Source organism: Canis lupus, chromosome 37, assembly GCF_011100685.1.
Source record: "Canis lupus familiaris isolate Mischka breed German Shepherd chromosome 37, alternate assembly UU_Cfam_GSD_1.0, whole genome shotgun sequence".
Taxonomy (NCBI): domain Eukaryota; kingdom Metazoa; phylum Chordata; class Mammalia; order Carnivora; family Canidae; genus Canis; species Canis lupus.
This window is the reverse complement of record NC_049258.1, coordinates 15,069,522-15,094,576: the sequence shown is the minus strand read 5'-3', so window position 1 is coordinate 15,094,576 and position 25,055 is coordinate 15,069,522. Positions and strand designations below refer to the sequence as shown.

Below are 25,055 nucleotides of genomic sequence, written 5' to 3'. Positions count from 1 at the left end.
CACTATCTTCTTCACTCATTCTTATTCCCCTGCCACATGGCTCTTGTTTGATATGTACTCAGCATGACGGAAGTTTTCAAAATGTGGATCTCTGCTTTTGAATTATTCATAACTTGGTCACCCTTGCTCTTTATTTGTGTGGGAATTATTCAGACACACAGTAGTTATTATTCCTTTAAAGACTGGGACTCTCCTCACAATGCCATTTACCAACCTCGTGGTCTTCCTCACTGATGTGCTGAATTATCAAGGGGTTGAAATGTGAATTGGTTTTCATTAGTTATCAAATCACCTCATTTGGGAAGCCTACATACTAGCAAGAAATGTAACTTTCTCTTCCTTTTCCCTTCATACCTACAAATAAACTGTTTAGAATTCAAGGCACATATTCTTCCAAGACATATTACACGTATTCGGTTTAAAGATTTCTTTTCCGCTTTGTATGTCTAGCTCTTTTTCAGCTCTATGCAGAAAATAACAGGGGAGGTTATGATTCTGGGGCACGCATGACTCGAAGCACTTTGAGAAACCTACTAACAGATCTACAGCAGGTAAATCTCTAATACTTAAGAATTTTCAATTTGTTCCATTATATTAGCCACCTTTGTTATTAAAGAATCTGATTTTTAGAGTGTCACTTCTCCCTTACTACAGTTCTCCATGTCATTCCTCCCCTCTCTAGCCACTGCTGTTACGGGAGCATAGGTCTGAGCTATTACAACCACTTCCTAACTCAAGCTTCTCTTCCCTCCAACTTTGCCTCCATGCTATAGTCAGTGACCTTTCCAAAATGTAAGTGTCAGCCTCATGCCCAAAATTCATCATTGGCCATGCATGTCTATAGAACAAAATCTAAACTCCTTAGCATCATATGAAAAGCTTTCATGATTTGACCCAATCCTTATCTTTTCAAAAAGAGGTAAAATCATAATTTTTATAGGAATATAAGATGAACATGAGTCCAAATGTGTATTTAATTTATTAATTGAAAGAGGGTATCTGTAAGGTGTTACAACGAGTTGAAAGAAATAACCAGGGATGCCTGGGTGGCTCAGCAGTTGAGCGCCTACCTTTGGCCCAGGGAGTGATCCTGGAGACCCGGGATCAAGTCCCACATCAGGCTCCCTGCATGTAGCCTGCTTCTCTCTCTGCCTCTCTCTCTCCCTCTCTCTCTCTCTCTGTGCCTCTCATGAATAAATAAATAAAATCTTTAAAAAAAAAGGAAAGAAAGAAATAACCAAAGAATAGGCAAACTGTTGGATAAGGAATATTAAAATGAACTTGCAAGGTGGATGAAAGACTGACTTTTGGGGAAAGTTGGCAGTGGGTCCTCAAACAGGCTGAAATTTATTTGCATGTCTATGATGAGAATTATTTACATTTCAATCCATTTTCTACAAGTTAACTTTAATTATCTTGCAGAGTTGTAAAATAGCCTAGCCAATGGCAATGATGCATATCTCTATATGGTCAGGTATCACCATTGAAAAGATCTCTAGTGGTTTCTTTCTTTTTTTTTTTTTTTTCTCTAGTGGTTTCTTTTGCTTATTCCATAGTGTTTAATTTTTCCTTGCATTTTTTATGCCAATTTCACTCCTATATATCAAAATCTTTACTCTGACCAACATGTGCCAAGTTCTCCGCAGCTGACCTACAGTTCATCTATCAGCAGCACCACTGCCAATAACCTGGCAAATACTGTCCATCTTTCAAGTCATTCAGATTATTAGTCACCTTGTCACCAAGAGCTCTTTAAATCCTTATGCATAGCTTTGTTAGAGCACTTGTTGAATTTTGTTACCATTATTATCAGATATATGCCTTCAACACTAGACTACTTTTTTTTTTAATTTTTTTTTATTTATTTATGATAGGCACACAGTGAGAGAGAGAGAGGCAGAGACACAGGCAGAGGGAGAAGCAGGCCCCATGCACCAGGAGCCCGATGTGGGATTCGATCCCGGGTCTCCAGGATCGCGCCCTGGGCCAAAGGCAGGCGCCAAACCGCTGCGCCACCCAGGGATCCCCCAACACTAGACTACTTCTCAAGGGGAAAGACTATATTGCACTCATGTTTATGTCTCCAAGGGCTTAAAAAGTGTGTAGTAAGACCTTCGACCAAACCTTAATGAACGAATAAATTAAATGCAGTGCTGAAGACTCAAATAGTTAAGATTTCCATCATTTCCTATGCTTTAAGAATGTACAAATTTAATATTGTTTTTATGCTTGAATTTAGCCTCCTTAAAGTAAATACATTACTTAAATGTTACAATGCCATTAAACTATGTATCTGAGCAAGAACTACATATGGGTGAAGCACACTCCAGTTTGTCTTATGTAGAAGGGGTTGCTGTCCCAGTATACCTTTACCCCTGCCTCAAAGATGTCTCTGCTGTTCTTTTTTTTTTTTTTTAAGATTTTTTTTTTTTAATTCGTGAGAGACACAGAGAGAGAGAGAGAGAGAGGCAGAGACACAGGCAGAGGGAGAAGCAGGCTCCATGCAAGGAGACCAATGTGGGACTTGATCCTGGGTCTCCAGGATCACGCTTGGGGCCAAAGGTGGCATTAAACCACTGAGCCACCCAGGCTGCCTTCTGCTGTTCTTCAGAGTAAAATCCCCACACTAGATTTTCTGTGCTGTGAAGCTATAACTTTCTGTCATTTTTCTCCTGGGTCTAGGCTATAAGGAGGAAAAGAATAATCTTTTGTTCTGCTCATTGTAAGGTTCTCTGGCTGGGACCCTGTCAATTGGACTGACGAAAGACAGATTAACAAGAGGAGAACAAACAGAAATTTATTAACATGTAGATGGCACATACACATCGGAGCACCCAATGATGAGTAACTCAAAGGGCTGACTAAAACTCAGGCTTAAATACAATCTAAACTAAAGAAAGGGAAAGGGGTTCTGGACTTCCCAATGGGGAAGGAAAGTGATGAGAAGGTGACCAGGAAAACTATGGTGAACAAGGGTTGTTTAGTAAAGTTTGTTGTGAGGATTTAAGTTGGTACCTTCTCCATTAATAAGAGTTGTTAAGAGTCCTCCTCTTCCTGGTAGGGAGAGAGAGATACCTTTGGAAAATGTAAATTCCCCTCATAAGTGTACATTTTCTTGACAAAAGGAAAACTTGTATCCTACTTTTTGAGATTTTCCCACATCTGCTGGTTTTCATTAGCTGTTAACTTAAAATAATCCATATGCCAAAGAGGCACATTTGGGCGTGGCATATTCTGGTACTCTTCAGGACCAAGAATTCTGAGCTGAAGATAGTCATGAAGGAGTGGGTAAAGAGGAAGATTATCAGAACTCTAGGACACGGAGTATAGTTTAGAAAAACCTATCCAGGGGCACCTGGGTAACTCAGTCTAAGCATCTGACTCTTGATTTCAGCTCAGATCATGATCTCAGGGTCATGAAATTGAACCCCAAGTCAGGTTCCACACTCGGCAGAGAGTCTGCTTGAGATTCTTACTCTCTCCTTTTCCCTCTGTCCCGTCCCCCTGCACTTGCTCTCTCTCTCTCTCCAAAATAAATAAATAAATAAATAAATAAATAAATAAATCTTTAAAAGAGAGAAAGAGAAAGAAAAACCTGTCCAAAATTACCTGTCTTTGATTTGATCTTAATATTTTATGTTCTTATTGATCATAATAATTAATATTTATTCTAGAAACCCCAAATAACATTCAATATGTTCATATTATTTAAATGGAGTGATGATTTTTTAAAAATTTGGAAAGTTAAACATCAGGTATAGTTACTTCAGAGCTGTTCTGGTGGTGGTGGCAGCAAATAAATCCCGTTGCCAGCTTTCTGCTGACTCTCAGGCATATCTGCCATAGCAGAGATACTACCCCAACATTCCTCACATCTTAAGACTCAAACAGGTGGAGAGCCAGAGAGAGTGGAAAAGTCTGTCCACCCATTTATGCAGTCAGACTTATAAGACTGGAGGGCTTAGGTGAATATTATGAAAATGGGTAGTCTGGGGGGCATGTTCCTTTTCCTTGTGCTTACTAACTACTGTAGCCCCAGACTAGCACCCCATCCAACAAGCCCTACAAATCTGCCCTTGTTCCAGGCTCAACTGAGGTCAATGGGCTGCTGAAATGGCAGCTCTAGAAATGCTCTGTCTCCCACCCATGCATTAGTACACTCCTGAGAAAATTCTTAGGATGGTGGAAATTTGCATAGCAAATTATCATCCCATTGACTTCCATTAAGAACTCAGAAATGGATTCCCATAGAAAATTCCAGGCCTCACTGTGTGATTCAAACCACTCCCCAAAGAATCCAAATTATCACTTCAAGTAGCTTTCTTGCCTGTGCTGGCATGCCATCTAGCCACACGCAATCTTCCAGAGCACACCTGCAAGAAATTAGTCAAATGGGCAATTAATCCACAAAATCTTTGTGCACATACTTAAAGCCAAAATGGAGGTTAAAACCCACTACAGAAGTGAGTTTTCTTACCAGTAATATCAGAATTGCAGAGTTAGCAAGTCAACCCCACCTGATCCCCTTCCCTTATTTTACATGAGGTTAACCCCCTTTCAAAGGGCTCAAGAACACCCTCTAACTAAGTATTCAGTTAGTTCATCAGCACTCACAGGCCAAAGTATGGGTAATGAATTAGTTTTTCAGACGAAGGACAAATGACGTAGGGAGTAGTTACTTATGTTCAGCTGGTGACGAGGTTATTATCAGTTTAAAGTACAGCCGTCTTGCCACTATTACGCAAATGTTTGTTGACTCCTGCCTGGCTAATTGTCAGCAAAGTGGTTCTAAGTGCCACTTTCCTGATTAGAAGAATGTTTATTCGAGTTGATGGACTCAGCAGGGGGGTCTTCGAAATTACTTTTGAGCTTGCAGGCAATGCCTCCTGACAGCCTGTGCTGTACAAGACATCAGACGTGAAATTAGGACTTGTGACCACATGGGCATAAATGGAGGTGACAGGTACACGTATCTGTGCATCTAGATAATGTCAGAGCCAAGTTCCTGGCCATCTTGGCAGTCACAAGGGGATCTTAGTCCCTGAGTGAAACTCCTTTGGTGACAGTGATTGAAAGGTGGAAACCATCGCGTGAGCCATCACAATACCTACAACATGCGTCAAAAGGACAAAGCTTTGTGAGCCCCCCTCAACAGAGTAAGCAGTCTTGAAGTGAGATCTCAATTCTGCAGCTAAATTACTTTTCATTTTTGCCCAGAGCAGAATGTTAAATCTCAAGCGCCCCTTGTTTTAAACAGGGATAATGATGACAGCTCAGAAATTGGTGTTTGTTAAAATGAGATGATATGAAAGTGTTCAGAAAGGTTTTTCTTAAAAGTGCTCTGAACATAAGCATAATATTATTGTTATATGTAGTTCACAAGTGAGGGCAAAGCAAGGTGAAAATAATATTGCTGGGATCTTGAGGAGTGAAACGATGGAAACTGTCCCCATACTGCCATGATGGCTAGACTCTCTTCTCAGCCACCCCCTTCCTTACAGCCCCACTTCTTTTCCATTTGTTCATTGTCCCCATTCAGGCATTGCACTAAACCCATATATTTCTTGTCTGCTTGGATGGCGGCAGTTCATCCCGTCTCAGACACCAAGTACTTGTGACTCCATGGCTGCAAGTGCCACTACTCAGGTGTGCTGATTCCAGGGGTCACATATTTCTCCAGCTTCTCACAACTGACAGGGGGTTTCCTGCCTCTTGTAGATCCCAACTGTCGTGGGGGAAAGTCGCGCTCTGTGCTCTGTGGAAAGTGCTACCCGCAGCTGTTTCCAAGGGGTGAGTGCCACATAAATGTCCCCAGGAGTTGGGGCAGACACACATGCTGACCAGTTCAAATTAGGGAACTGTTACTCTTCACAGCATCCCAGACAACCTAATCTGAGATACAGACTTGCCTCTGACTTTCCATGTGATAAACTTCTTTGGCAGAAACAGCCAGAAAAGAAGATGAAAATACATTTTCATCTACACTAGAGAACAAAGTCATGCCTAAAAAACACATCTGAGTGAGCCATTGTTTTTCAGGTGTTAAGCTCAACAATCAAAGAAGAAAAATTCTTGTCTTGGCTACAATCTGAGCCTCCCATCCTCCTGTGGCTCCCAACCTGCTACCGGTTGTCTGCCACTGAAATGATCACTCACCCTGTTCGGTGTAGAATCTGCAGGAACTTTCCAATCACAGGACTGAGGTACAGTCACTCATCAATATTTCATGGACAGTCATTCTCCAAATGGATCTGGGGGTGGAGCTGCATCTCTCCAGATTCTCAGTCCTTCTCACACACTTGGAACTCAGTTGATATTTTGGGGTCAATAATTTTCTGCATGAGGGATCTTGGTGGACAATGAGTTATATTTTATCTTTTACAATTAATGGAATATTAAATTCTTCAGGTGACATGTGGTCTAATCAATAGACATTTTTATGCCTCTAAGAGGAACATGTTTTTGCTTCATGCAACATTTTCATGGAAAATGTTTTTGCTGTTTTTGCAAACAGACCTTTTAGATATTTTAGAATCATTCATAAGGGAATGGCAGTAATAATAATAGTTTATTTAGCGTTAAGTAGTAGGCTGAGTGATTCACATGGATAATTTCATTTACAGACTTGTTATAGCCTCTATAAAAGGTGGTATTATTTGCAGAGAAGCTAAATAACTTGCTTAAGAGAAGCGAAATAACTTGCACATGGTTAGCAAGTAGATGCGGGCAGTCTGAATCACTGACTCCCTGCTTTGCAACCATGATGTTATGCTGCCTCCCAGTGTAGACAACTTGGAACAAGGTCTCAGGATCCAAACGAATAATCAGGTTTTGTGGGAGCAGCTCATACTGGATCTTCACTCTGCCCAGAGGAAAGGGTAGATTCAGAAGCTGGGTTTGGAGGTGGGAGATTCAGCTGTTTCCATAGCTCTGAGGATGATGGTCAGAACCTCATCTTAGGAAAAGGTGTTGTTGGTCTCTCATAAATAAAACAATAAGGAAGTGAAATTGCAGTCATTAAAGACTTAGGGAGGAAAGAAGGAAACCAGCAGGTCTAAGCCAAGCACAGGGACACCATTATCAAGGTGAATGAATGCAGGTAGGGGCTGAAGGTAGACCGAGTTGCTAAAAACAAGTCAAAGAAAGGGGTGCCCAGAAGGGCCAGAGTGAACACTTATGGACTCTGTTCCTCTTCACATCCTATGCTTCCAGATCTTAACTAGCCCAGATGGTAAACATGCTCCCTGTGGATATAAAATATGTCTGCTAGATCCAGTAATAAGCTGAAAATCTTATTTTAATTTTACCAAGAAAATGAACTGGGTTTGCAGAGAATTCTGAGGACACGGTGAAATTTCACTCATGAAAGCCTCTTTGCAAATAACTATACTTTAAACAATATAACATATAAATGAGAAGGACCATTGGAAACCAAACAGACCGAACCAAAGAAATCTCCACACTATGATGAAAAATAAACTCTTTTTATATCGGACAGTGGAGGAATATGAATATGATTTATCATGTTATATGCATATTATAATCATTTACCCAGTAAACAAGTAATTCATTAAGTAGTTACTACATGTCATGCACTGGACCAGGTACAGAATTCACTTTGCAATCATACAAAACACAACTTTCACGTTGAAATGTTTTTTCAGGATCCCTGGGTGGCGCAGTGGTTTAGCGCCTGCCTTTGGCCCAGGGCACGATCCTGGAGACCCGGGATCGAATCCCACATCAGGCTCCCGTTGCATGGAGCCTGCTTCTCCCTCTGCCTGTCTCTCTCTCTCTCTCTCTCTCTCTCTCTCTCTCTCTCTCTCTCTGTGACTATCATAAATAAATAAAAAAAAAGAAATGTTTTTTCAAAATGATCATGTATAACATAAAACAGATATTACTATTCCTATTTTATAAAGGGGTCTCAAAGAGTTTGAATGACTCCGGTCACACCAAGGCAAGGGCAAGAAGTGCCATTCTTTAAGTTTCAGATTACATCCCTTTCTGAGAATGAAATTCACCTTCCTCTTAGCAATGCCTCCAAGCAAACCCTCTTTCCTCCAAGGCAATGTAGGTTCTCAGATATGCGGATAGCTGGGTGACCTGCGCAAGGCCATTAACCTCTCTGGACCTCGGTTTCTTTGTAAGTAAAATAAGGAAGGCTGGGTCCCATGGAGTGTTAGGCTTCTTTTAGCTGTAACCTTCTGAGTCTATTAGAAATTGTTAGAATTTATTACAGTCCTAACCTTAAACTTGTGTTTTTGGCTCTCATAAACTCCAGCAATAGCCTCAAGGCTTTAAGTTTTAGTGAGATTAATAAAGTCATTTTAGAGCAGAAGTGTTTGAAGACCTAGAGGTAACAGGAATAAGGCAAAGGCTTAACCTTCTAAAGTAAGAGAAAGTACAAAGACCAGAGATTGTTCCTAAGCCGGTGTTATATTTTAGCAGGACATGTCACATTTATGCTCTGTAATAACCATGGAAAGTTGAGATGAGATTGGGAAAAAAAAAAAAAAAAACAACTTCATTCATTCTTGGTAAAGACATCAACAGACCAATCTCATTATTCACAGTATACCTTTCCTCATATTACCTGTAGCTAGTTTCTGAGCATAAAGGAATTAATGCAAGGTTAGGGATCAGTGTATTGTCCTAGATGAATCAACTGCAACCATATGGTAATGCTGGATAATGTAGCCAGTACTTATAAATAATCCTTATTTAAAATATTGTTATGAGGGCAGCCCTGGTGGCACAGCAGTTTGGCGCTGCCTGCAGCCTGGGGTGTGATCCTGGAGAACCAGGATCGAGTCCCACATCAGGCTCCCTGCATGGAGCCTGCTTCTCCCTCTGCCTGTGTCTCTGCCTCTCTCTCTCTCTCTCTCTCTGCGTCTCTATGAATAAATAAATAAAATCTTTAAATAAAATAAAAATAAAATATTGCTATGCATTTCATGCAAAGAGCAATTGTCTTCCCAATTATGCATGTTGAATAATTTTCAAAACACTGTAAAACTTTGCAAAGCCAAGAAGGCAGGATTTACCAGTCCCATTTTCCTTGTGAATAAACTAAGTCATTCATTTAACTTCATTCAGCTAATGGTCATTGAAAACCTGCAAGGTACTAAGTATCCTCCAAACATCTGGCCTTATGTTTCCACTTCAAGGTCCCCAGTAACGGTGCATTCAACTCAAGCCTCCTGCACTGTTGGTCTATTCCAGCGGTTAAAATAGCTGATTCTCCACTTAGGTGGTATCCCTGGGGTCAAAGTCAACTTTTACCATTGACCAAGAAGTTGTGTAACTTTGTACAAGTTACTTAAACTCTGATTGATTCAGTTTCTTCATCTGAAAAAATGATAAGAAGGCCTTACCTTAAATAACTTTCATGGGGATTGTGTCAACCCATGTGTATTGCCTGCCCTTCAGTGACTGTTCCAAAACATTAGCTACCATTCTAGCCACTCGACACAATTTGTTAAGACCCTGCATTGGAACGAGGTGCCCAGGCATGGCAATGGACAAGGGCAGCTGATGGTTGACCTCAAAGAACTTGCATCCTCTTGCTCTGCCTTCAAACAACTTTGGTCAGAAGACCTTCTACCATCTGGCCTCAGGAGCATTCCAAGTTTTGATTCCTCTGTTTTTTAGAATAATCAGCAGGTCTGATAGATTTGATGTGCTCCAAACCCTCCTTCTTGGCTCCAATCTCCTTCCCTCACTCTTCTTTCTCTCTGGGGTTTCGTCCTCATAGATCTCCAGCCCAAAGACATACTTCCTCCATGAAAACTTTTCAGCAGCCCACCGGGGTCTCCCCCTCTCTCCTTCCTACAGTACTTGCCTTCCATGCCTCAGACTTGGCACACAATCACATATTGCTTAACTTTGCTAGTTAGTACCACAAGCTTCCCTGTCATCTTTCCACAGCAAGACATGAAATTTGAAGAGCACAGGCATCTTATTGTATTTCTTTTTCTGTAACTTTCAAGGCAGTGGTTGAAAACTTTACAGGAAGCTCGGCATGTGGTCTGTATGTGGGAAGTAGGCCCAGAAGGGACAGTGGTGAGTGGAAGTGTCATCTCCAGTCTAGAAGGAGTAGCTGCTACTTTGCCGTCACCAATTCTTGTCATTGATGAAGAAGGCAGTATTTTATACCGCCTACACTGCAGTTGGAGAAGAGAATTAAAATAGCAGGAAAAGGGATCCCTGGATGGCTCAGCAGTTCGGTGCCTGCCTTTGGCCCAGGGCGTGATCCTGGAGTCCTGGGATTGAGTCCCACGTCGGGCTCCCTGCATGGAGCCTGCTTCTCCCTCTGCCTGTGTCTCTGCCTCTCTCTGTCTGTGTCTCTCATGAATAAACGAATAAAATCTTTTTTAAAAAATAGCAGGAAAAAAGTATAGATCCCTGAGCTTTACCAGACAAACAGTATGATTCCACTTAAATATCATTAAAAGTCATTAAATCCTAACTATGAGGTCTCCCCAGCCCTCCGCTGGTATCACCATATTTTCCCTGAGTAGTATGAGACACCCCTCCTTCCCCTGGTGTCTCCAGATAACCTCCTCATCCGTAACCAAGGGAGATTTAAGAGTGCAGCTGTTCATATGAGAAGGACTGCAATGTGGATGTATTAAGAAACTCGGATGTGGGGGTCACTCCCCCACACCCTGGCTGGAAGAACTACCTCTCCTCTACTGCATTTCTTTCCTATAGATGGACTTCTAGAAAATCACAAAAGTTTATTTTAAATTCTTTGTCTATGGTTTTATTTTCCCCAATACCATGTGGGAATGCAGGTCTGGTATTATCATATCTTGAGAATTTCCAAGAGAAGTCAAAAGTTGGAATTTACTGAAAAATCTCCCAGTTTATTTTATTTAGGTTGGCAACTAAATTCAAAAGATTTGAGTGCATTGTGGTGCCACACAAAATGTGGCTACAGACTTGGGAGTCTATCCAAAGGGTTGTGCACTGTACCCTACCTATATAAAATGCTTGGTATATTTGTGGGGCCATGAATCAGACTTCTGTACTATGGTTTGTTGGATAAAACTATGTTACTATAATGCCATATTATAAAAAGTACTATCAAAAGATTTCTTTGAGTAAAGAAACATGTCAGAGTCATTTAATATCCCTACAAAGTTTGGGAGAGATTTTACACTTCCTTGATAGCTTAGACGTCTCTTGTATGTTTGGAGGTGCTCATTCTCCACCTGAATGTTATGTTCTTTGCTTACGTACTAGTTGTGACATTAGCCACATTTCCATTGAAATTGGCAGATACCGTTGTCTGAAGTGTCTCAACTTTGACATCTGCCAGGCGTGCTTCTTCGCTGGGCTTCACGGCAGGTCTCACCAGAAGGCCCATCCTGTGACTGAGCACTGCGTCCAGGTAACATCTAACCCCACGTACCAATGATTCATGAATCCAATCAGTACCAGCTACAGCAGCTTAAAAACTCTCCCTCCAGTAAAACCACAGATTCTCCTCCTTTCACTCGAGATAATATTTAAGACTAAGGAAGTGGCAAACTCAGCCTTAAATAAATATCTCTCAATATAAGTATACTTTCTCTATATCATAGATTTTAGTAAAACCTTTTGGGACAAGAAGAAGCCAAACAGCGTTCAATCTGAAGCCACTGGTCCCACATGATATAGCAGAAAATATCTGAAGAATAAGAGAGGAGAAGCACTGGAAATGGGTACAGATTCAAAGAAAAGGTTTTGGTTTGGTAAAAAGGATGAAATCAGGTTTCTAGTTACTAGTACCTGTCAGAGAAACTTTTGTCTTTTTTTTTTAAAGATTTTTTTAAATTTATTCATGAGAGAGAGAGAGGCAGAGACACAAGCAGAGGGAGAAGCAGGCTCCATGCAGGGAGCCTGACGTGGGACTCGATCCCGGGTCTCCAGGATGACACCCTGGGCCAAAGGTGGCGCTAAACCTCTGAGCCACCCGGGCTGCCCACTTTTGTCTTTTAAACATGTCTTTTCCTGAGCCCTAAACTACCAGTATTTTTTCTTTAGGAAAAATGAAAGAGAAAGATCACTTTTTTGAGTTTTGACTGAAAGAATATAAAACTAAGACTTCATAGCTGCCTTTCAAATATTTTTTAAGAAAATTCTAAATACTCAGCAAGAGAATTCAGAGCTTTTGAAGAAAAAAGAGAAATAGGATGGTCAATTTTAAGCAGAGAGCATTTTCATTTTCCCAGAAGGAACACTCACTTCTCATCACTGAGTTCCTATGAATCATTTTCCCCATAGATGGTATCCCCCTCAAACACCACAGTAGCGAGGGATGTTGATTGGCTCACCTCCCCAAGGACAGCGTTCCCTGGTTCTCTTTAACATGAGTGGTCTACAAAAGTCAAGTGCTTAGTGTTGCCAAAGAATTCCAGCGGGCACTGATCTACTAAATAAATAACCCAGAGGTTGCCCACCCCTCCCTATTTCTAAAAGCCTGGGGAGGAATAGGGCTCGTTGATGTTAGACTGACACCGTGTGGTCCCTTTGTTATTACACTTTAGATTCCAAGTGCTGCAAATCTTTAATTTTTTTTTTTTTTTTTTTTTTTTTTTTTTTTTTTTTTTTTTTTTTTTTTTTGCTGCAAATCTTTTAATAAGGCATCTGGTTCCTTTGTTCCTTTGAGCAGAAGTTCTTAATGTGGGGTTGCTGGATGAACTTCAGGCGGTCTGTGAATCCATTGAGGTTTCCTATGGAATTAAATGCGTGAGCATTTTTTTCTGGAGCTAAATCTACAGGGGATCGGCCAATTGTGAAGAGCACCCACCCTCAATGTTAGCAGCCCTGGACTTAGCTCTGCTCCGTAGCCCTTCGAGCTTTAGAATCCCATGTTACTGGATTGCTCTCGTGGAAGAAGGGTTATTATGTAAGCTGGGGGGTATTTAATTTGAAACGTCCACTATATGGACAAGTAGGATGTGAAGAAATTCAGGTAGTAAGGAAGGAAGATGATTTTTCTAAGGACATATAAGTGAAGTGAAATATTTCCAAAAATTTTCATGGTGGCCAGTCCATCCAAGTGGGGGAAAAGGACCCCATTTAGACTGATAGGAGTCCTTTTTAATGTTGGCCCTTCCAGCAGACATCAGCAAAGGAGAATACAAAATTTCTCGTCAGGACCCTCAGAAACAACCTGCTCCAAGGGCGTGGTAGGAAAAAAGAAACTTCAAGAAGGCAGTGGCTGCTGGACCAGGTGACTCCAAAGGACTTGGCTAACCACACACAGGCCAGGTGAGTTTCTGTGAGTGACAGCTCTGCCGAACAGGTGGCAGAGGGCTTAAGATGCATTTCCCTTCTAAAAATGATCTTTAATTTTAAAATAGAACAAGAGGCAAAAATACTTCCAAATGGCCCATCCTATCATTTAGAATTATTCCAATTAAAGCATTAGACCCAGAAGGCTTATAATATTAAAGTATTTGAATAACTTTGCTTTACATCCCTAGGTTTTTTTAATATATAGTTTTTGGTGGTTTGCTTTTGAAAGCCTAATTCAGAATCAATACTTTATTCTTATTGAAAAAGTAGAAGAAAAACACTCAGATTCCCATCACTCACAGATGCGTGCTAGTCACATTTTAGTATTACCAAAATAGGAACTATGCAGCGTTCCAATTTTTCATTCTTCTTTTCTTCCTCTAAATGGAGAGTATTTCCCATTTCATTAGTCTCCAAAATATGCTTTTTAATGGCCTCACTCTCATCCTTATAGAGAGCATCATAATATAGAAGCAATCCCTTATATCATTGAAGATTTTGGTTATTTTTTAAAATTTGTCCCCTGAGGGCAGCCCTGGTGGTGCAGCGGTTTAGTGCTGCCTGCAGCCCAGGGTGTGATCCTGGAGACCTGGGATCGAGTCCCGCATCGGGCTCCCTGCATGGAGCCTGCTTCTCCCTCTGCCTGTGTCTCCGTGCCTGCCTCTCTCTCTCTCTGAATAAATAAATAAATAAATAATCTTAAAAAAATAAAATAAATAAATTTAAAAAAATTGTCCCCTGAAATTCTTTAGTCAATATCCCTACATAAGCATCTTCCTATAGTTTTAATATTTTACTAAGATAAATTTACTAAAATAAAATCATTGGGTCAAAAATTGTGAACTTTGTTAACTCTCAAAATTCAGAATACCAAACTGTGCTCCAGAGGGTTATCCCAACACTGATTTAGGAGGTCCCATCACTTACCTAAAGATCATCACCCTGAAGACAACTTTAAAAAGTCTTTGTGATGGGGATATTTGGCTGGCTTGGTCAGTGGAGCATACAACTCTTGATCTTGGGGGTTGTGAGTTCAAGTGCCACATTGGGTGCAGAGATTATTTAAAAATAAAATCTTTTCTTAAAAAGTCTTTGTGATGCTAATTTTGATGTAATCACTTCTTCAAAATTTAAAATTGTAGAAACTAAAAGAAGATAGTGTTTCTATGGGCTTATGATCATCAAACTTTGGGGGAGGAAAGAAAAACAGAATTATTAATTCACTCCCATTTTATCTACTGAGAGTAGAAGAGATCAAAAATTTAAATCAGAATGGTATCCATTTACTAATTTCTTTTGTAATTTCTGATCTTTCCTCACATACCCACCAGCTTATTTCAACCTCAATCCCAGACCCTATTTTTATGGCCATTTTGTCATTTTCCAATATAAATATGTTTGTATAGCTCTTTAAAAGAAAAAGTATACGTTGACATTGCAATTAGATGTTTTTTATGTCTTGCCTGTGTCACATTTACCTCGCAGGCTGTTATCAATATATCTTTAAAGTAAGAAAATTCAAGTATCATCTTGATGCATATCTTTAATATAGTACAAAGAATTTAAAAATAAGAACAAAGATATCAAGTACCAATTCATCTGTCTTCTTCAAGAAGACAGTTCTTTCCCTAACAAAGGAACAATACAATGTGTCAATTAGTCATCTGGATTTATTGAACACTTGAAATCTTATTTAAATTCCTACATTCTCATAGTTAGAACACAAAGATCCATACTTGCTCTTAATTTGATTTCTTTGGCTGCTGAAGCCAGGCTGATGTTTTAAAAGCACAAATATGATGGCATTCCTCTTGTGCCCACCTCCCCCAAACTCCCATGCCTTAAATCCCCCCATTATATTCCCATTGTTTTTAAGCTAAAAACTAAGAGTTGTAATGACTTAGAAAAGTTCTGCATATTTTGGGCCCCCCCGCATATCTCTCTGGTTTCATCTCCCTAATCCCACATTGTCTGTGCTCCAGCCTTCACTCCTTTCCCCCACCCCAGAAGACTAGGCCAGATCCTTCCCCACTGAAGAATTAAACCTTTACTTTACCCTAGCCCACCCAACTGCATGGCTTGAGGCTCACTCCTAAAGACCTACAGAGAGGGGTGCCTGGGTGGCTCAGTTGGCTAAGCATCTGACTCTTGGTTTCAGTTTAGGTTATGATCTTAAGGTCATGGGATCGAGCCCTGCATTGGGCTCCACACTTGGTGTGGAGCCTGCTTAAGATTCTCTCCTTCTTCTTCTTTTACCCATCCCTGCCTCCCCACACACAAGCATACACACACATTCCCTCTCTCCTCTCAAAGTAATAATAATTAATAATAATAATAAAAATAATAACAATAATAAAGGCCCACAGAGGTCTTTGCTCAAATGCCATCTCATCCATAAGGCCATTCTTGACCACTTAACATTTCAGGCCCTGTCCCCACACTAGCACTCCCAATCATCCTCCCTTGCTTTATTTTTCTTCAGAGCATGTCATCAGCACCTGACACCCTATATATTTTACTTTTACTTTTTGTTTGTTTTCTATAATGTAAGCTCAGCGGCGGGGGGTTGAGGACCTTTTATTGTTTCCAGAATCTATAACAACATCTGAATTTGATAAATACTCAATAAATGTTTGTTGAATGATTGGCTGATGGACTGAATAATACGATGATGGATGCATGATGAAGGAATTGATGGGATAATAAGTTAGGTCATGAATTCTTTTAGAATGGAGTATGAGAAAGTGTCACAAGAGTGATTGATGACACGGTGTTGGGAGAAGGTAGTGAAGTTTGATTGAGCTTTGTGCTCAGTCAGCGGTATAGTCTTGGGGAAGTCACTTCATATTTCTGTGACTCAGTTTCTTCACCCGATACTAGAGATAACCTCTCCTTCCTACTCCCAGAGTAGTATCAGTGGAGATAAGAGGAGGAAGGGAAATTGCAAGCACTATGCAAAGCTAAAGGTTTTTTAAATGTCAATGTGTTCCACTCTGTCCACCTGAGTACAACAGAGTGTTCCCCAAAGTAAAATTCTTATGTAATAATTTTCAGTTTCACCTAGATATTAACGAGTTCAGAAATTCTGATTAGTGGCTGATCTAGGAGAAATGAATGTGGAACATTCGTGTCTAACAATGTAGTAAGAGGCAAAAACACATCGCTGATATCTATTAAGTTGACACATTTGAATTAACCATCTTCCAAGGGATTAATGATTTTGCCAAGTGATGACACTGAATTCGTTCAACTTAGAAAATAAGCCTCCTCCTTATAATGTGAATTTACTCACTTTACATATAATGGTTTACACTGAGAACATTTTCACTTACGAAAAACATAACTGAAAGTCAGGTGCCAAATATCATCATTGTTATTAAATATTTTGGGAAATTCTTGCAAATATAATAAAAAGGAAATTAAAATGGTGAAACAAACAAAATAACTTTCATTTGCAGTCAACATCATTATACATACCAAGAAAGTTCTAGTAAGTCTAGCAAAAACTTAGAATTAATAGGCTTTGAGTGATGGGAAATAAAATACATATGCAAAATTAATAGCTCTTCACTATGATAGCAACAGCCAGCTAGAAATTTTATTAAGATCCCCTTTATAGTACCTGTAAATATAATTTTAAAGAGAAACTTGGGTAAAAAAAAAAAAAAAAAAAGCTTAGCAAAAAAGATACAAAAGCCACATAAAAATTATAATATTTAAGAGTATAGAAAATAAGACCTGAACAAAAGGATAAATATACCAAATTCCTCAAAGATAAGGCTTTGTATAAGAATTGTACATTTTCCAAAAATTACTATAGTTGACCCTCATTATTCATAGATTCTGTATTTATGAATGTACTTACTCATGAAAATTTATTTATAGCTCTAAAATCAATACTTGCAATATTTTCCAAGTCATTTGCAGACATGCACAGAATGGCAAAAAATTTGAATTGGCTGATCCACAGCTGATTGAACTGAGAGTCACTCTGCCTTCTTGTTTCAGCTGTTATACCATAAACACATTCTTTTCACTTTTTTGTGCTTTTTGATGGCGATTTCACTATTGCAAATTGCCCCCCCAAACATTGTGCTGAATGCTATCTGCTGTTCCTAAGCACAAGAAGGCTATGATGTGTCTTAATAAGAAAATACATATGTTAAATAACCTTCATTTAGGCAATGGCTCTCAAGCCATGAGATTGTATGAGATCACCAAGGAGAGTGTAGACAGGGAAGGAAGGAGAACAAATTGAGCCCTACAACAGTCCACTTGCAAAATTAGAGAGCAGAAGAAGAGCTGGCAGGGGAGACTGAGAAAGATGAATGATCTGGGAGGAAAACCAAGGAAATAAGGAATTGTGGAAGGTAGGTAAATACAGTGTTTTAAGGAGCAGGGCATGGTCTAGTCTGTCAAATGCTGGGGCGAGGGCAAGTAAGAATTGGCCTTTGGATTTTGCAATGAGGGAATCATTGCTGTCCTCAGAAAGAGCAGTGTAGGACAGCCGTAGTAGGAAAAATCAGACTGGAGGCAGTTTAAGAAAGAATGGGAGCTAAGGAATTGAAGATACCGAATAAAATTCTTTCCAGGATTTGTTACAGTAGAGGGAGCAAAGGGATGGTGTAGGTGGTAGTTTGCCTCAAGTGAAGAGAAAGTTTCGTTATTGTGTTCCACTCTGAGTAATGTATAAACACTACATTTACTTCTTACCCCATGTGAGATCATTTTGATACCTTTGGGTTGTTCCATACCACTTTCTGTATTTGATGTACAAGCATCAAATATATATTGAGTTTGTTTTTGGAAGAAAAATGGCATCATTTTATATACACTGTTCTGCCCCTTGCTCTTTTCACTAACACATGATGATAAATGTCCTCGAGTATAATAGGTAGGTGCTTAAATTTGTTCATTTAAGTGGACTTATGATGTTCTGTTGTATGCCTGGATCATGTGTGTGATCCACTACATGTTTACATAGTAAACACTACATTTACTATGTAGTGTTGCTTGTAGTCCCATAGGATCATTCCCTTCAGTACTCAAACATGCTATTTTTGGAAATATTTGGGGGAAATAGCAGCATGTTTGAATACTAAAGGGAATGATCCTATGGGAATAAAAGCAACATAGTAAATAAGAACACAGGTTATAGCCCTGGAGGGCCGGACAATAAACCAGAAAGAATTTAAGGATCCAATTGCAGAAAAAATGGTGGAACACACATGATCCAGACATACAACAGAACTTCATATATCCACTTAAATGAACAAATTTAAGCACTTATCTATTATACTGGAGGCCATTTATCATCATGCATTAGTGAAAAGAGCAAGGGGCAGAACAGTGTGTATAAACTGATGCCATTTTTCTTCCAAAAACAAACTCAAGATATATTTGATGTTTGTACATCAAATACAGAAAGTGGTATGGAACAACCCAAAGGTATCAAAATGATCTCACATGGGGTAAGAAGAGAGTATGTCATCACTCAAAGTTGTGTGACAAAGAAGTTATGGGTTTTTCCCATGCCCCACTGCTTAAACATGTAATTAGGTGTACCACGGAACAATCCCTTCTCTCCCTGTGCTCTCATCACATTCTGCAGAGATAATCGCATTATGTCAATAATGATCGTATATTCATCTGTTCATGAAATGTGAAGTCTCTGTGAGCAGGGAGTTCTCTGCTTTTATTTTTCATCTTTTATCTGCCATAACTCAAGATGGTGCGATGCTATAAAATAGTTTTTGAATAGAGGAATGAAACTGAGTGGAACTCTATAAAATGGAATATGCCTGACCTTAAACTAATCTGCTCTATTCTACGTTCTTTCCAATATGACACAATAAAACACACACTCGCACTTAGAACCCTTAGTATCTGACCTGAACAGGATGACCTGGGGGATATTATGCAGTCATCCCTAAATTTCTTTGCATTCTCATTTCTAGATTGTCAAGAAGGCGGGCAGGAAATAAAATCCCCATTTCCATCATTGGCTGATTGTTCTCTATCACCTAAGTAGTTGGATGGGAAAAAGCACGGGCGGGGGGAGGAGGGGAAGTCATGCTACTTTAATGCTATTTTGAATATCGAATTGAATATCTGATTTAACAATTTCTAAAAAGACTTTCCTCAATATCATGCCTGATAATTAAATATTATTACAATTTCTTATAAAACTCTGCTTTATAGCAGGATTTCCATTCAGTATAGTAGCTCCGAAGAACCAGTATATGGAAGTCCAACTAGACCAGTGGAAACAGCAGCCACAGTGGCTTCCAAAAAAGTATCTCCAATGATATCTCGGGCTCAGCAAACTGATAACAGCAACCCACAACATCAGGTGAGTCCAAAAGGGAAAAGAATCAGTGCAGTCAATCTGGACCAGTTTGTAAGGATTCAGTGAGATTCAGTGTGGTGTGGGGACTATTTTCAAGATGTTAATGTGATCAAAGAAAATATTGTTTAAAATAACTTTTTATCTCCAATCATAAGGTGTTATATATTTATTACAGAAAATTTGGAAAAGCCGGCAAAGAGCAAAAAACAATATTATGACTACAAACCGTGATATAACCACTATTTTAGTATTTTTAATTAAATTTTTTCTTTTAATTCCAGTATAGTTAACACATAGAGTCATATTAGTTTCGGGTGTGCAATATAGCGTACAATATGGTGATTCAATAATTTTATACATTACTCAGTGGCCATCGTGGTAAATGCACTCTTTACTAATATTAATATTTTAATATTAATATGTTAATATTTTGGTGTACTCCTTCCCCTGTTTTAAAAATAGTTTACATCATACTGTGGAATGTATTATTTATATACTTCTGTATCAGTGTAATAAGTTATATTGGGAGCATTTTCCATTGCCATTACAATTCTTCAGAAAACATTGTTGCAGTTTTTATTTAAATGGATGTAACATTATTTACCTAACACCTCTTCTGTTGTTGGATATTTGAGTTATTTTCCATTTTTGCTAGAATTTAAAAGTTTACTGTTGAAATCCTTGTACGTTATTCTTTGTACATGGCACCCCAAATATTTCAATAGGTTATATATATTTTAAGATTTTTATTTATTTATTTGAGAGAGAGAGAAGAGGGCTTAAGTGGAAGGGAGAGGCGAGGGGGTGGTGGGGGGGAGAAGCAGACTCCCTGCCCAGCACAGATCCGACGTGGGACGCAATCCTAGGACCCTGGGATCATGACCTGAGCCACCCAGCGGCCCCAGTAGGGTATATTTCTTAAAATGGGATTATGAGAATGAGAAGTGGGATTATTTTTAAGACTCTTCATACTTACTGCAAAAATACTGTTTAGAAAAGATACACGAAACTGCACTCCCAGTGAATTCAAGTAATTCTCTCTCTTGATGCTTCTTACTGTTACTTATAACTTGTTACTGTCACCAAATTTTAAATTTTGTTACTTTTATGAGCAAAATATATTTTAGTTGCCTTAATGTCCCTTTCTTCTTAATTTAGAAGGCAATTGTATTTACTTTTTTGCCGGTGTCCTTTGCCCAGTTTTACCGATGCATCAGTTTGTTTTATTAATGTATTTGAACTTTTAAAACTTTAGCTGTAGGAAACCTTTCTTCATAGCTATTTCCTTTTAGTCTTATGTATAATGTGACTTACTATATAGACATTTTAATTCCTGTGAAAACATTATTAATCTTTTCCTTTCTGTCTTATGCTTGGAAAATTTTCTGCATTAAAAAATCAAATGACCCTTCAGCTATATTGTCGTAACATGGACTGATTGATTGATTGATTGATTGATTGATTCATTCATTCATTCATACAACATGGCTTGACTTTTGTCAGACATTTAAGGTTTAAATCTACCTGGCTTTTATTTTGATGCATGTTAGAAGGTGAGGATATTCCCCTACTCCTACTTTTTTGCTTTAATAGCCAATTCTTCAGGCAACCCGCAGTAAAATCAGAACTTTGACATGTAGCCCAGTCTTTCCCTAACTTCCCCAGACAGAGGCAGAACTGAAATGATGTTTAATCGGTGTGTCTGGTGGAGGCGCAGTGGATGGGAGGGTCTAGGGCTTCTTCTTCTGATACTTTGCTGGCATCATTGTTATTTTTTACTTTTTAAATGTTAGCTATTGTTAAACAATTGTTCTTCTAGAAGAACTTTAAAATCATTTCTAAAATGCCAAATTAATCTTATTCTTTTGGCTTGAGTTGCATTAAAACTGTATTTTGTGGTGCAAATGTCTGTCAGTAATGGTTGTTATGTAGCTTACTTCTTATCATTCTAGGTTTCTCACTGAGGGCACTTGGCTCTTTCATGCTTCTTGTTCTTATTTTGAATAAACAACTTTCCCATTGTACCTTTTTCTTAATTATTGATGATGGTATACTGGAAAGTTACGGATTTTTTAAATCATTTTCTTATAAAAAGAAACCCTTCTGAACTCTCTTGATAATTTCAAATACTGGTTTAGTTTGAATTTCTCGCTTCTAAGTAAACAATCATACAATCTGGGGGAAGGGGAGACATTTTGGTCTCTTTCTTTCCAGTATTTAAACCTCTCATGTCTACTGCATGTCTTCATTCCTGAGAGAATCCAGATCTTCCAGAACAATACTAAATAATGCAAGAGATGATGGAACAATTTCTTTTACTTTAAAGGGAGATTTCATGAGGGCATTTCTCTCATGCTTCTCCATTAAATATGATGGTGTTAGTTGTTGGATTGAAATTCCTTTTAATGTGACGGAAGTCATTTTCTTTCCCTATTCCTTTTATGTTTTTTTATGGAGGTAGGCAATCAGAAGTGATTTTGAATTTATTTTAAATCTCTTTTTTAGCCTCATTTGAAATGATCCATGTTTTCTCTTATTGGAAGCATTGCAGAAGTAGTCCCTGAGAGTAAACATTCCTGTCATTGCTGAAACTAAAAGCTGTATTTGTTCATAGTGGACTATTCTTTAAATATAACTTAAATTTGTTTTACTTATTTTTTATTTAGAATTGCAACATTTATGAGTCAAAATAGTCTCTCTTTCTGTCTCTTTCTCAATGCTGTCTTTGTCAGTTCTGAGCATTTGAGTTTTAGTGGTTAATTCAGAAGCTCGTCATTTTTCATCTTATGTTTGAAGCAATTTATCTAAGATAAGAATTATTTATTTTATTTTTTAAACAGATTTATTTACTTATTTTAGATAGATAGAAAGAGAGAGAGAGAGCGTTCAAGCAAGGGGAGGAACAAAGGGACAGGAAGAGAGAGAAAATCCACAACCAGACTCCCCGCTGATCACAGAGTCCAATGCTAGGTTGGATCCCAGGACCCTGAGATCATGACCTGAGCTGAAATCAAGAATGGGACACTCAACTGACTGAGCCACCCAGGAGCCCCAGAACTATTTATTTCTTAACAATTGCTGGAATGTAAGAGTAAAACCCTAGTACACTGAAGCCTTTATAATATTTAGACAAATTTTTCTTTCTTCAAAATTAAGTCTATCAATGTTTTCTTCAGGTAACTTTGATAATTTAATTTTCTTGAGAACATTATTTACTTCAACAAGATTTCAAAGTTTCAGGTTAAGTAAGGTATTTTAAACTTGTCATTTTATTTCTTTTTCAAATCTTCCCATTCTACTCTAATTCAACTCAAATATGCTCAACTTTAACCTCAAAAGAATAAAGTCACATTTCTATCTGAAGGATCAAATCAATATTTGTTAAGAAAACCTACATTCTCAAAATATATAACTACTGGTCAGTCTTTGGCCTATCTAACACGGACAATTAATTGCATATGTAGTTTTTCCCAAAGAGTAGCATGTATAAGGTTAATCTGATGTTTGCAAGCATAAAGTTCATTGTAAATATTCTCTCCAGCTAAAAAAAAAAAAAAAAAAAAAAAAAAAACCTGTGAATTAATGGGTACAAGTGGTACACACAAATAATTGTAACGTAATTTGTATTGTTCTCTGTGGCATGTTTTAGAAGCCTCAATATTAATACCCTTAAGAAGACACAAAACCTATCCTCATTTACATATACCTGAGCAACATGAATTTTCTCTTACCCATTGCTCCCAAAGTGGGCAGTTGTCACCCCAACACTATAAGACCCCTTTGCAGCCACTGACCTGGATTGTCCACTTAGTAGACAAAGTTCAGTTTTGAGGGAACTGTTGCTAAATCTACGTCCTAAAGGTGAGCTGCATTCAACTTTGATGTCTTTAAAGACTCCAGTGTCCATAGATACGAAGTCTCTGCCCCAAAATGTGCCCATATAACTTACAGATAAAGATTCCTTCTGCCCATAGGGGCCTTACAATGGCAACTGAGTATCACACAACGTGATGGTATTCAAAACTAGGGGGGACAGGAGAACCAGCACATCCACACGTAAGGAAAATGTTAGGGAATTTGGAAGGGAAGAGATGAGAGAGGGGGGAAAGGAAAAAACGTAACAAAAAAACTCAATGAAATTTTTCCATCAGAGGAATTAGAAATGCCATCTTGTGTGTGTGTGTGTGTGTGTGTGTGTGTGGTCTGCAAATACTTCATCACCTTTTCCATCGGTTCTTTATTTGCCCTCCGGGGTGCAACTGCACTTGCAGGCCTTTCCCCCAATCAGGGTAATCAGTACATTCTGATCCTAAGCAAGGTCTTCCAAATAGTAGCTGTAATGCTTTTCAATCCCCCAAGGAAAAGTAAAGATCTCATGCTGCAGCGGTGCTGGTATAGAAGCGTGAGAGGAGCTGGTCCTGCCAACACCCCACCCCTGCGCACCCCCGCGCACCCCTGCACCCCTGCACCCCGGGAGCCAGCGCGCGCTAACCCGCAGCGCCCGGGCGCGGACCTCGCACGCCCCCTGGTGGGCGCCGGGAGGAACGCGGCGCTTGCACGTGCTCCAATCCACCTTAGTTTCTCAAGCTTCTGCTTCCAATAAAAGAGGAAGAAAAGCCTTTCCACAATTCACCCATTTTTCCACCTTAACGTTTCTACTTTTCCAAGGAGGAAATTTAACAGAGGTTCTGCTGTTTGGGTTTCTCTCCTTTACCCCACTCTCCTTTCATTCTATCTCACCTCTTTGGTGTTTGTTAATTGCTACACCTATCTTATTCATGCAGTACATTTCTTCCTTTGATTTAAAAAAATTTTTTTAATTATGCAAATAAGACCTGAATCTGTTTGCCTTTTAAACAGTTAAAATGTTGCAGGTAAAGGTAAAAAGTCTTTTCAACAATGATTCCCAACCCAGGTCGGGTTCCTACTTCCTCGGAGGTAATCTTTTTGGGGGAGATCTTCGCGTTGGTTTGAGATGTATCTGTGCATTTTCATATATGCGTATGTGTGCGTGCACATGTGTGCGTGTGTAGGCCCAAACTGGGCAAACGGCTAGTATCTATTAAACTTGACACCTGGGGATCCCTGGGTGGCTCAGCGTTTAGCACTTGCCTTCAGTCCAGGGCCTGGTCCTGGAGTACCCGGATGGAGTCCCACGTCGGCTCCCTCCATGGAGCCTGCTTCTCCCTCTGCCTGTGTCTCTACCTCTCTCTCTCTCTCTCTCTCTCTCTCTCTGTGTGTCTCTTATGAATAAATAAATAAAATCTTTAAAAAAAATAAACTTGATACCTGAGAACTTTGCACACACATTCCTGCTTAAGGAGGCATGTACAGCTTTGTCCGCTGTAGCATTGCCTGTACTTTTGAAAAACTGGAAACAGCCTAACATCCTTCATTTGAAAATGACAAAATGAAC

General features: G+C 39.1%; 1 protein-coding gene across 1 annotated transcript in view; it reads left to right on the top strand.

The window, feature by feature from the left end:
• Window positions 1-25,055, top strand: part of DYTN (dystrotelin) — a gene marked incomplete at its 5' end in the record, with an annotated part of 53,376 nt that overhangs the window by 13,348 nt on the left and 14,973 nt on the right. The window contains 6 exons of the mRNA XM_038585902.1: window positions 451-551; window positions 5,719-5,790; window positions 6,040-6,203; window positions 11,287-11,398; window positions 13,115-13,263; window positions 19,492-19,642. Of these exons, the coding sequence (XP_038441830.1) occupies window positions 451-551; window positions 5,719-5,790; window positions 6,040-6,203; window positions 11,287-11,398; window positions 13,115-13,263; window positions 19,492-19,642 (749 nt within the window). The remainder of the gene's footprint in view (window positions 1-450; window positions 552-5,718; window positions 5,791-6,039; window positions 6,204-11,286; window positions 11,399-13,114; window positions 13,264-19,491; window positions 19,643-25,055) is intronic.